Source organism: Phasianus colchicus, chromosome 20, assembly GCF_987193195.1.
Source record: "Phasianus colchicus chromosome 20, bPhaCol1.hap1.1, whole genome shotgun sequence".
Taxonomy (NCBI): domain Eukaryota; kingdom Metazoa; phylum Chordata; class Aves; order Galliformes; family Phasianidae; genus Phasianus; species Phasianus colchicus.
In genome coordinates this window covers 8269936-8284180 of record NC_143455.1, presented here as the reverse complement: position 1 = coordinate 8284180, position 14245 = coordinate 8269936, and the positions used below count along the sequence as shown (strand labels likewise).

Genomic DNA, 14245 nt, shown 5'->3' with positions numbered 1-14245 from the left:
CTTCTTAGGTTGGTGATCTCCAAACAATCCAATTACTGCAATGCAGTCCATCCACGATATCACTTCTAGTTCCAAATCCTTTTAAGAGTGTGCAGAGATGGCACCTTTACTTCCCTTAATGATGTCCATTTTTCTAGAAGGACATGATGTACAGTCACAAATTGGCTGGACAGTTTCAGGCAAAGAGGCAGGCAACGATGGGTGTCTGGACAACTTGTATCTAATAGCTTTAATGGAAATTCCTGTCTTTCAGAAAACATTAAGATATTGCTACTAAAAAAACTGCAAACAGATGAACAGAAGTCAGGAAAAAAAAAAGAATTCACAGAAATAAATTTCCAGACTGTTGTATGAAAGTCTAAGATGTCAAAGCTTTCACTGAGTGCTTGCTCAGGTGAGCTACAACTCGATTCAGTGGGAGCTGCACGTAAGGATGGTACAGGCTGAGCAGTACAGCGTGAGATACGTGGCCACATTAAGCAGAGGGAACTTGAGAGTTTGACCTCTTGGCCATTTGTTCAAAGGACACGATTGTTTTACAGAGGAGACTCATCCTAAGTAAAACCAACACAATTGGCCTTTTAACCCAGATGCTAAAAAATTAAGTGCTTAAAAGAAGTCTCAGAGTACTTCAGAAAGACACAAATTCTGGCCCAGAAATTTCTCACACTCATACAAGAAAGTATTTAGGGGAAGAATTTCTGCATGTTTACTTATATTTATACCTTTCCTAGACCTCTGCTATTGGACACTAGGCACATCCCAAGCCACAAAGACCTTTGATGTGACCAGGACTGCTAACCTTATGATGTCCAGTATCTGATCTCATTGAAATCAGTGAGAACTTGGACCCAGAATGATTTTATGTGCCTAACTCATTGCTTTGAAGTGTTAGATTAAGATTTACAGCAAAGAAATCTTTCTTCTAAAAAAAAAAAATGAAGCATCCAAATAATACAGCCTCAATTCACTATTTTTCTCTCATTTTGTCTACTAGTAAAATCCTCAATCTGTTTTAAATACAATGGCATAGCAAAAATCTTTTTGTTTAAATAACCTTCCTGTGCTTTTATCAGACCCAATTTATTAGGAAAGCCCATCTGGCAAATCCTTTTGCTGAAGAGGGGCAAAACCTACTCTGTATTTGCAATGCATTATTGCCAGGTGCAGAGAGATTTAAAAATAGCACTTTTGATAACACAGCAAAAACATCATTACCTGTGAGCTGGGCTTATTTAAGAATAAAACATACAACTACAGTGAAATAAAATAAAAGCCACAGTGTGCTGGGCATGGTTTCAAACACAGCACCTTCCCAGTGCTTCTTACTTAGGCCTCGTCTGGCAGTTTGTGACAGCACACTTACTGCTGGGGATTCCATTATTTTGTATTTAGCATTTATTTACTCAGTGCACCTTGGGAACTGCAGATGTTATGGGCAGCAGATGTGGAACTGTGACCTGTTTTCCAGGAGGCAAACACCAACGTGGAAATATGGCACTGGTTTGTAGTCATGCCTTTTCAGCTTTACTGCTGAAATCTTATTTTTTTCTTAAGGTTATATAATTAAATTTGTTGCTTATAGGAATATAACTCCAAAGTCTTAATGAGTATACTTGTCATTAATGACATCAGCATCATGATTTGAAGACCCCACATATAGATTCATTTTTTTCAGAGTCCTATCACAAAATATTCCACCAACATGCTTTCAAAATTCAGTCCCTCTTTATTTCCCCACTTTAAGCTGAAGATGATTTTGTTTGAGCTTGAATTTCAGAACCACTCCTTCATGGTTTTAATATATATGTGATCCGGCACTTCACCACCCAGCTACAGAGGTTAGGTTTTGGATTTCAGCTTACACAGCTTAGTGCTCCAGAAAGATTTGTTGATGTAAAGGCACTGCTGCAGAGATTTATGAGGAGTCACTTGTTAAATACATTTTCTTTTCTTAATTTCCATAAAAAGATGTTTTCTGCAAGAGCCAGCAAATTCTTCAGAACTGTGAATACCAGGACTGTTGTGAGGTTAAAATATGATAATCCAGTCAGCCTTCATGTGAGCTCACAACTGACGTTAGTCAGTAAAAGAGCATTTTCATTTGTTTTGTCTGTGCCCTGTGCTGAACTACAGTACTGAGATGTTACTCACAGTGGGGACTGCAGCATCTGTATTATATCAGCTACCACAATTTCCTGGATCAGCAACATGACAAACCTTGTTATCCACAAAGCACTGGACAGGAGTAAGCAGGACCCACTACAGTGCAGTTAAAGTCAAAAAAGTCAGCAATTGAGGAAGAAAACTGCAGCAGCTGTATGAAATCTTTTTATTTGCAGGTAACTAAAGAAGTTTATTGCGAGTGTCCAATGCTCAACTGCTTTGTTATAAACAGGAAATGAAACACTGCTCCTATATTCAAGTTCTCAGAATTGGCAAAGAACATGTTGCTCAGTATCTTATGTCTACAGTAGAAGTTTCATTTCAGTGAATGATTCACTTGAGGCCCTCTCTCACCCCTCAGCAAAACTCAGTTTTGTTCTTTTCTATAATTCAGATAAATACATAGGCATATATGGGGAATATGTGATAGCTGGTGATACTTATTCACTGACGTTGAAATAAGACAGATCCTCCTACCTGTAAGCTTGTTCATTCTTTATGAAGAAATACATAATTCTGTATTCGATGTGATTATGTACATGCAGATTTGGAAACATGACTTCTAAACACCTTAAAACTTTCAGGGGTTTTAGGTCCATGGTCACCAAAAAATGCTATATTTAAGATGTGGGAGAAGTGGTAAAGACTTTGGTGGTAACTTAATGACAAAGTTTATAGATAGCCATTAAGTCATCTGCTTTGGGATATCTAGATTTGTTGCAGTCATACCTCCTCCAGTCTTCCAAAAGGACAACACTTCTGGCACCTGAAGTCAGTCTGCCTCCATAGATGACAGAATGGGACTCTGTGCCTGTTTGTAACAGCTAATAAACTGCCCTCCAAATCATCATTCACCTGTCGACTGCAGCCCTTTGGTGCAGGCACTGATGGATGAGCCCTCCTTTTCTAAGGGAATCAAATCACTCAGATGATTCTGGTCAAGATGTTACTCAGAATTAGCAGCGGAGGTTCCTTTAAAGTATTCCTTAATGCAACAGCAACCCCTATTCAGCTTACATTAACTCTATCTTTGAGTATTCGGTGTGATGCTAGGTGTACCTTGGATATCTCATGAACTTCCTGCAGTAACTGTAACAGGACATAAAGTAAATTTAGAGCTTATTTCTAGAAGGTGCTAAGGATGCTGACCCTGATACAGAATTGCTTAATTTTAAGCATCTGAAAGAGCCACTGAAATGAAGAGATTACTACCATGCCTGAAGTTAAAACCATTCTCACTGGTCTTTCTGGATTAGAATCAGAACATTTATCCAGTGGGATAAATCCTGAGGATTGTACTCCACATTTAATCTTTAACGTATCAATTCAGATTAAATGATGCAAAACCAGCCAAATTATTGTTATTAGTGTAATTTAAATACCTTTTAGTTATCTCTGAAGCTCTTATTTGGAAAACACAGAGCATTTCTCATTTACATAGAGTTACTTTTTTAATGCTGCTCTGATTAAAAACAGACAGAAATGACATTTAAAATAATTAAATACCTTCTTACAGACCCTAAATTATGTAAACGACCTCAGCAGAAAGGGGAATTTGGCTTCATATTCATCATATGCAATATAAAGTACAGTTAGTAAACTTCGGAAGATTTGGAATTCAGCTACCATTAATTGAATACAGAATTAAAGGCTGAGGTGATTTCATTCCTTTGTATGAATTCTGAAACAGAATTTGGAAGCCATGGGTACAGAGAAAACAACAGATGCTGGTCTATTTTTGTTGTTTAAAATCATACAAAAAATTCCATTTTGCTTGGAATAAGGTCTCTAGATTTGTCTCTGAAGTACAACACACAGACTAAAATTCTTTTCTCCCACTGAGGCTGTTTTTCTATATAGTTAGATTCATCATATGAAAATAAGGTTTAATACTTGGCTACTAAAGAGAGGAAAGCTGAAAAGCTAGATGTTACCTTCCTGTTTGCAACTTGTAAAAGCACACACACTGCAGTGAAAAATCTTACATGATTTCTTTAAAACAGAGTCAAATGCTGATGTGTTCAGTGGCAGGCAGTCATTCCTAAACAGAACCATCAGACCAGGGAGTTCAGATGAGATGATGGGACCAATAAGTTGGTTCATGAGGTGTTATATAATTTTTGGTACGTAACAGTTGGGTTTTGTTATTCAAGAAAACAAATAAAATTACTCCTCGTTCTGCTGTAGACCCAATTTTCCTTTATGACCAGGACTTAAAATCTGAAGTAGGACCTATAAATAGAAGATAACAAGTATCCAACTCTTTTTGTCTGAAAAGCATGCCTCCTATGGCATAGAAACATACTCTTTGTCAAGTCTTCATTTTCTAACCTAAAAATGACTGTGTAATCTCATATTGTAGAGTCAAACAGCTGCCATACTCATTGCCAGTTATGAATATATACTTGGCTTCAGAGGCAAATCGTATCTCCAAAATGAAATGCAAGCAGAGATCTGATCATCTCTCTCCAGTTACTTGTTCTGAACCACCATTTTCCAACACTGATATTAAAACATTGAGACCTCATCTCCATTGGCATGGTTGTTACTGATTTCAGAACAGTTAATTGCATTGACCTAAAAGAAACAGTCTGTCAAATGTACACAGGAGCAATTTCCAGGGGAATTTTAAGTGAGTGAACGTGCTGGTTTGCCACTGCTGCTTTTTAGCAGGCTTCCTACATTATGTAGTGTGCTTCAGTCCCTCTTGGTCTCATGTCACAGTTGCCTCTGAGCAACGTGCATCAACCCGACTCTCCCTGCAGCATGTCTGTCCTTTGCTTTGGGCTCAGACACTTCACATGGCATTACTTTGGGGTGGAATGCAAATTAGGAAACCAGTAATGTTTAAAACCTCTCAGAGCTGCAAAGACTTAAGTGAGCTTTATGATTTAAAGAAAAATCCTATTCTACTGTGCATGAAAAGATCTGGTGCTGGTCACAAATTGACAAGGATACAAAAGCATTTCAAGGGGTTGGAGAAGTCACCTGCAAAAGAAAGAGCCAAGCAGCCTAGACTGAGATGTTGCTACCAGTTTCCCATCTAATCAAAAGCTTCTAAAATACCGACCATGGAAATTTCACATCAAAATAAGATTGTTTTGACTCTAATCAAGGCTTTACTGCAGCTTTGGACATTCCCTTCACTTTTCCACCATCTCTTTGTCTCTTACCTCTGATTCCTTGTAATAGCGCTCAGGAATTTCATCACTGGCAATATCAATGAAGCAGACTTCTCGTTCCAGATCTTTAGCTTCATTGTCAAAAATCTGCAAGAGTTAAAGAAACGTAACACTAACAGAGCACACTCAGAAAATCCACCTGGAATAATGGATAATTACCTTCAGTAATTTATGCAACAGAACACTTTCAGATTTCCACTTGCACAGATGCCAGAATAAAGCATTACAATGCTTGTGTGGACACAGTTACTTTCTGCAGCCATCACAGGCACCACAGCATGTGCAAGCAGGCAAAGGGAAAAAAATGGACGTTATCAAAATCATGCATAAGTAATGTGCTTCTAGACACAATCAACACCATATATTTTGGAAATACTAGGCGCTTGCATCTGCAGCACAGAATAGTTCTGTGCCTCTGTCCATAATTTAATTATTTAGGTACACTGGTGACCCATGAGACGTATGCTTTGTACGCAGTACATTTCCACTCATGATTCTGGGACTTGGAAATACTGACTAGTTAAAAGACCATCAAGAAGCAGTGCCACAGAATTCAGGGAAGTTGCGCACACTGTCAGTACCAAGCTAATAATGTGTTTTTCCCTTTGGGGCACAATGTTCTTTAACTTGTGTTTCTGGAAGCATAAATATTATATTCTTCCTTTCTTTTTCAAATAAATGTAGTGAATGCTTCATTTCATCCTAGAGGAACAGTTAAAAATACAAAATGCCAACACCCATGCAATAACCAGAACACTTCTTTGGTATTTCTGAAAGAAACGGAGTCTCCCATACAAAGCATTCAAAGCAAACTAGTATACGAGTGCTAAGAAGAATATTGCTCAGGAAATCACTGTTCAAATAAATGAACAGCTGAAGTTTGATTCTACAATTCTAATTGGTAGTTAAAGCGATTTCATCTTTCACTACTGAAGTGTAACAACCACTGAATGCTTACTGAACTGGATACAAAATGTTAAAATATTTGAAACCGCAGAACAGAACAAAGGGAAACTCTGGACTGCTTCTGTATGCTTATTTTACACCCCCAATCCCTACTTTGTTTTGCAAAAACTTAAGTTATTTGAACAAAGTTTGAGCTGAAATGTTTTCCCTTCATAGTGCTCTTTCATAGTACCGAGGTATTATTTTAAATAAGCATTATGTTTTATGTATGTAAGCTGCTTTGTGCTGTTTTTTCCTTAGTGAACTCAGAAACATGGAGCAGTATCCTGCAGAAGTCAGCTCAGCTATTTCTGAACCAAGATGTACTCCATCATATGCTCTGAGCTTCAAATAATGGAAATCTTTCTTAAACGGGCATAAGCCCTGAATCAGGATAGAGCTGAAATATAACTCTAAAACTTGTAAGCAGATGCATAACTTTGTACGTTTGCAAGTCCTAAATTGGAACTGTTACCCAGCATCTCACCTGAGGACACACGCCCTGCTCCATTGCAGGCCTGATCCACACACTGCACCTCTAAGTAATACAGTTTTACAGTGTTTTTCTCTTTTTAAGACACTTTGACAGAAGTGGAGATGACAGATGCCTTTGCCAATCTGTCAAAATTGGGAGGAATTTTCCAGCTATTTCAGCTACGCCTTATTTGCTGCTTAGGCCATCCCTGACCAAGTCCTCCATTCCAAAAGTCTGCTGAATGACATTCTCACTTCTCTTTGCTGGCAGAAGCTGTTGTCTAATCGTCTGTGCTTCTTCCCTTCTTAGATTGTCCTCACAAGATTTGCAGACAGAGATTTAATCTTTTCATTCTATCAGCAGTAGAAAATAAGAAGTAATTAGAGAACACGACTGATTTCTTTCTTAGCTGTAATTCTCTTATTGCATCTCCTAGCCACATAATCTGGGATTCTCTTGAAACCTGCAGGGAAGATGGGTTTATTGCGTTGGTGATCAAAGCAAGTAGAGAAATTTAAAAGTTTTAAGGGAAAAGATTAAAAGCCATGAAAAGAAGCATAAGGCTCCCAATCTGTGCAACTGTATTTGCAAATGTGCAGAAAATGAATGGTGAGAACAGTCTGTGTCCCTAACATGATGATGAAGAAAGACAGAATATTAAATATTGTATGGGCAAAAATTGGACAGGCTTTGTATTTGGGAGCCAGATAATTAATTGAGATTGAAATACACAATCAAATGAAAAACAGAGTAACAGTCAGGCTGAAGTCCTTTTGGCTGTTGTGGATTGGTTTGTGACAGCTTCTTTAAAACAGAAAAACATTTATATGCTTCCACTTCCTACGAGGAATGAAAACTCATGAAGAGCACTGCTTGGATTAAATCACCTACAGAACAATGAAAAGTGTAAGAGAGGCCTTAAACAGTCATCTTAACAACTGCCAAGTTGTTCCTTTTGGGGAAAATTTGAAAAAAACAAACACCAACCCCCCCACCCCTCCCCCAAAAAACCTAGCAGATGATCCTAAGAAGGATCACTCAAGGACACTGCAACAAATAAGAGCTGCTGCATTTAAATTTATTTTTTTTTTTTCTTTGTGACCTACAACGACGTCCTACCACGTACTTTGCTGTAACTTCTTGCCTTGTAGCCAAAGCCAGAACAGAAAGTCAGGTTGTGAGATGATGGTAAATCAACAGCAAATCCAATATGTTTTCCTGCGAGCTCCATTGCTATTTTTTTATTTTCATCTTCAGGCTAAATTGCTGGCTCCAACCTATTCACATGTAGCTGATCCAAGAGTTAACTCTCATGGACAATCACTGCAGCTAGCTTGGCTTGACTATAAATAGTGAAGGCCAGACTCAGCTGTATCCTACAGTCACTCTGGCAAACTCCTCATCTTCACTGTTAGGACTCCCAGGGTCAAATCTGTGCTTGTTTGGCTTGGCTTTGTTCCATAATATATGATTCTCTCTTGTTCTGGGTTTTGTTTTTTCTTATTGAGTAGAGAAGGTACCAGCTGGAATGCTGTGCACTGCACATTTTTTATTTTTGCTTATAATTCAGACACAAGGAGGCTGTGGTCAGAAGACTGTAATAAGGCAGAGAATTTGCATTTTAAACACTTCTGAAAAGGACAGAAAATTTCCTATGGAAACAGTTAAAAAGGTCAACATTGAAGTAAGACAAATTGTCAGAGATGAAATTGATAGAGCAGCCTGTATAGAAAATCCAGTATTCTAAGGCTGTAAGATTGAAAACTGGTGTGCCTTTATCTGGAAGATACTTCTTCCAACTCTTGTGAGGTTTCTATGTTCTCTTGCTTGTTATGTTAGTCCCAGACAGTTGGCCACTGCTGAGAAATGCAGTAAAGGCAGATAAATCAAATGGGTAATGGCTAGAAGGTTTCCTTCTAAAAAAGCAGAGCACTTCTAAAAGAATTACAGGCAGATAACATGGTAGCAAACATTATCATCATCCCAGGTCCTATGTCATCAGACACCCATACCTATCTACACACAAACTTAAGCCAAAATGATGACATTGTTCAATATACAGCATGTAAATACAATTTCCTGAGATGTGAATTTCAATTCTAAATCAAATTCCCTCTCAGAAAACATTCTTCTCTCCCTACCTCTGTATCTCTGTTGCATCGCTAACAAAGCCAACAGCCATCCCAGCAACACTATAACTCAGCTTGCCTACATTTGTACAACAGAAGATGACATCCTAGCAGGACACAGCAGACTATGACATGAGAAGCACAATGATACCTTTATACTTTGAAATTTAAAATTATATTAGATTCGTCTCTTGACTTTCTTACTATTGTATTAATTGTAATGTCATCTGTCATCAAACAAACAAAGGAATAAACACAGCATGTGGCTGGGAGAATCCCCCAACTTAGGTGCATATAAGCATTTGCATTAAATATTTACACATGAAATATTTTTTCATGCAAATATTGGTATTTCTCAGAAAGTTCCAAACATTCTCTCTATTTTAGCCCACCCCAGAAATGGAGTCTAACTACACAGCTTGTCATCTCACAAATTCCTCAATACTTGCAAGTGCCTTCTGTGAGCAGAATACATATCTATTCCTCATTAACAGGATGGTTTAAATCTAGCTTTTACGGTTTATGAATAGTTATAAGTTTAATTGCAGTAAGAACTGCAAAAGCAAGCTTCTATATTTTCCTCTTTAAAAGGGGAAAATCTGGCACAGAGCTCCTCTCCCACTTGAAATTCTAATCTCTTTAAATTGCCATCACCAGAACTACTGGCAAGGATCCATTTGTCACTGCAACGCCCTTGAGCAGGTGTTGTCACCTGGTCCGCTTGCCTCTAATTCTTTAAGCAAAATTCAGCCTAAAATAGTTATAACAATAAACAATCTAATTAGAACTTGATGTATAGTTTTACCCAGTGTGTAACTTTCCTGTAAATCCTGTTCAAAACCGAGTACCAAAATCCATTAATTTGTTTCTGAGATTTACTTTGGCAAGGATTACAGAAATTGACCAATTTCAACCTCATCACTGCCTAAAATCATGCGGGCACACAGAACTGAGAGCAATTCTTCTATGGGAAAAGACTGAACCTCTCCCTGACAGCAGTAAATTTGGCTGATGGAACAGCATGGGAATATCACTGCCTGCTGGTCAGGAACTCACAAAGGCAGTTCTGTATTTATAAGCAGCCGTGCTCCCTGCTTGTTTTTATCTCCATGTCACGACTCCTCTATTATTTCATCTTTTATAAAATATCTAATTTAGATTTGTACTTTTTGAACGGAGAAATGCAGTTTTACATCATTACACCATAGTAGCCATAGCTACTTTGTGTTTTGTTTTCATTGCAAACTACATAGGAGATAAACACATTCACAATACCATAATGGAGAACGAGCCCAGACACAAATAAAATTACCCCCCCAAATGACCCCAGCTTTGACTGCAACTTATTCTGCACTGATATCTAAAAGGTCTCTGTGAAATTTCCAGATGATGACCTGCAGTTCAGTGAACCTAAGCCAGGGCACAGCAGAATCCATTTCAGCTGCAGTCAGTGCTTCATGGCAGATTCCTTAAACAGTGAATCTGCATTTAACTCACATGTGCTATATTGAAGTTTGTTATAACCTAGTTCTGTGGTACTGAGATAGGAAACAAATGGGGAAAAAACTGCAGAACCAAACTGGATACAGCTTTTCTTCTTTGGCAGAGAAAATTATTTAGAATAGACAAAATACACTGATTGAGTGAAATGTTTCAAAACATTCAGAAACAAGCACTAAAGATGAAGCACGCTAACACTGAATATCGCTCACTTCTAGGACAGCAGAATTAGAACTCACTGTCAAGAAGTGACTTTCTAACAGTGAATGATGGCACTGCAGTGCACAGGGGTGGCACGTCAGGAGACCCCAGCTGTAAGCTAGCTGCTTGCAGCATGCTCAGCTATTCATGTGTCAGGTGATGTTGGTGTTCATTTACAACTACATGGAGTGCAGAACTGCCCCTTGTTTTCATCTGGCACACAGTCACTTAGACACACATTTCCAATACTCATCTTTGTAAGGCAAAAACCAAATGGATAATCTATTTTTCTCTTGATCAACACAGAATTATTGCTGTAACTCTGATGACTTTTTCAGCATTACTGAGACACTTCCAGGAATGCAGCCCACTGATACTCATACATTGTTATTCTGAAGAACAACTCTACCTCAAAGTATTTACTCCACCAAATTACTACCCCTAAGAAAGTTATTCTTGCTAATACATGCCACATCCTTTTTAGCAACAGGAGGATGATATTTTTTAAGACACTGTGTGCTGATTTTTTTATTTTAAATAATAGAGCCAGCACTCCATTTTTCAGAGCAAAATTTCATGCTACAAAGAGCAAGGCTCTTTAAGTTTCTCCCTTATTGACAACAACAGGATCATTCTTACAAACTGTACTTTCTCGCTTCCCTGAGGCACTGTCAGATGGTAAAATCCATTGCCCAAGTATCAGCAGAGATACCTGTTACTAAAGAAGCACAAACTATGAAGCATAATGAACCTTCTGCAACAAGCAGGGAACAGGAATGTCCCTGTGCTTCAGTGATCTGCTTGGAGAGCAACGCCTTCATTGCACCATCCTTGAAAACTACAGGCTGGTCATGCAGTCACTGATGTTTCATCAAAGTAAAGGTTTTATTGTCCACTGCTCTTCTTAGCAACGTTCACGTTTGTGCAGAACGTAACAGATCAAAATGATGGAGCTTACAGAGCACAGAGAATAGCTTAAAATGATGTCAAAATTTAAGACAGAAAAATCAAGTTACAAAGCAGGCATCGTCTTCCCTGAGTTTCTTCTCTCAAGACAGCTGGGAAGAAAAATCAGGAGGGTATTTGCATCAAGATATATTGCGGTAATTAGGTAGAATCTTACCAGACAATGCAGCATATTAAATAAAATAATAATAATATCATAGCCTCCCAAAGGACAACAGGAAACTGAGAACATTTGTATTACTTTCTTCTACTAATCAATGTAATTAGCTTTAGTATCCTTATACCTAATTATTGTTTTCTACAATCAATATCTACTTTATTAGATACCTTGGAAATGAAGAAAAATCAGAATTCAAGATTTAAAAAAACCTGTATGATCAGAAACCCCCCAGAAAATGTTAAAGTCAGACACACATTACCCTCATTAAGTTCATTTGTCACATTTTGCATTGGAACTGCAAAATTCACAGACGTACTGTTTTGATTCTTTGTTTACCAGCCAAGATTGATAGTTGCAATAAAAAAACTCAGTGTATCTACAGAAATGGATGCTGCATTTCCCTGTAGCTTTCTGACAGGTCAGATATAGTGAAATCTAATCTAAACTTGTCTGATATGAAAGAAAGGTACACACTGCATCTTCTTAAGCCCACAGGCTCCAAGGGGCTCAGCTAGGTCTCTGTATTTACAGACCTTCCAGCATCTCAACACTGTACCAACCACATCTGCACCAGCAGATAAATGTCACTGGATCAATAGAAAAATATGTAGATCTTTTGTAGATTGGTTTGTTGTGCTCACATCAGTGCATAACATAACTATGGGCATTAAAGTCATGGAAATGAGGGTTAGAATACAATCCTCATACTTCTTCCACCACCTCACTTCAAGCAAAGGTCAATTAAAGCAGCTCATCTTAGCAGGTATTCGCCTAGGCTGTGACTCAGGTCGTAAATGTGATTTAACATTACTCCACTGGTACTCCAGTACAGATTACATTTTGAAGAGCTGAATTCAAAGAACAGATATTCTTTCATTTACATGATCTGAGCATCCTATTTCTGTGCAACTTTCATCTTAAATTCACTGGCTGGGACTATTCAGGACTTGAATCATAGTATTTTAGTTACAAAACTGACACGCTAAAAAAAATCTGAAACTTCACTGGTTAAACAGCTCCAGTTCTTCCTGTCAGGCATCAGTACAGAATGTGTCTTCTCACTGCTGATATTATAGTGTACCAGAACAGTAATCTAAACCCTCCTGAAACTAAAGGTGTGGGCTTGCTTTGAATTAAAAAGGGCTGCCAAAAAGTAGAAGTGAAGATTACAAAGTGCATAAATTACATAATGTAAAGCTCACATAGTTTGCAATATAACACATTTTTTTTCTCTCTCCCTCTCACTGATCTCAACCTGGCCTACACTAGCAGTGACTGCAAGTTGTTGGTATTTGGTGGCTTGTCTGTGATCTGTGTTATCATTGGGAAAGCTTCTGTATGCCAAAACGTTATTCAGACTGCAATTCAAAGTAGGTACAGTTCAGATACTCATTAAAAAAATATTTATTGTGAGGTTGCTCAAAGACTTCCTCGCCATGAGGTCTATTCCCCAGTGCCTGACAGTATGCCAGAGGCATTTGGATTACACTCTTCATAACAACTTCTGGTTACACCTGAAGTGGTTGGATAGTTGGACTTGATGGCCTTTGTAGGTCCCTTCCAACTGAACAATTCTATTCTAAAAATCATATCTTGTTCTTTTACACATAATCGTGCTGCCATAAGCAGTGCAAGAGCTGTCAGCTTTGCCAACAGGGGCCCAAGGCATTTGGGAGAACACACCTCCCAGCTGGAAAGCACAACGCTTGTCCCTTGAGCAGCTTTACTAAGGTTCATCTCTGGAAACAGAAAGCATCTGTGCCTCAGATCCCTTTAAAATCTGCTCTACTGACTTTGAAGCACTCCTTCGTCAGCCCCTGTGTTACAGACCAATTTTCCAGATATTTTGAACAGTATTTCACACTTACAAGCTTCTTCCCACAAATCTGCAACAAATGGTTGTTTAAAGCATGCCAAAATCAAACACACAAGAATGTATTTGTCTATTCATCCAGCTGTATCTAACTTTATTCTTTTCTTGCAAGTTGACCCTGCTTTGCTCCCTGTCAGAGAACCAAAATCTGAGTGCCCTCTTCTATTCCCACTCTGCATTCCTGCCCAGCAGCTGCTGGCTACTCATTCCCTTCTCTTACAGTTCTGTAGTTAATTATCCTTCCCATTTCTAAGCTCATTCTGAGAACTTCCTAACTTGCATCACCTCAATGGCCCAGCTGTTGGTCCCTAGTGTTGTTTTGTTGAGATCTTTCCTCTCTGGCCATTGTTAAGTTTCCTGCTTGCTCCTCCTACCAGCTCTTGTGAAGTCAACCCCCTTTGCTCAGATAGACAGAACATACCGTGAAATGGATGAACTAGAACACAACTAAAAACATGAACAAAATAAAGAGATATTTCCTTCCTTCACCATTAATGTTCACAGGAGCTGAAGTGACATACATAAATTACATTGTATTTAGAAAAATAACAGGTAGAGCGTGAGATACAGAAAGGCAGTTGTGTGCATGAATCTTCCATCTCGTGGTGCTGTAGGCAACCACCTCCCGAGCTGACAAGTTGCTCACCA

The 14245-nt window shown here is 38.4% G+C and overlaps 1 protein-coding gene across 1 annotated transcript in view; it reads right to left on the bottom strand.

Moving 5' to 3' along the window:
* PITPNC1 (phosphatidylinositol transfer protein cytoplasmic 1) overlaps positions 1-14245 on the bottom strand; it is a 72402-nt gene that overhangs the window by 13721 nt on the left and 44436 nt on the right. The window contains exon 6 of the mRNA XM_031598817.2: positions 5340-5435. Within this exon, the coding sequence (XP_031454677.1) occupies positions 5340-5435 (96 nt within the window). The remainder of the gene's footprint in view (positions 1-5339; positions 5436-14245) is intronic.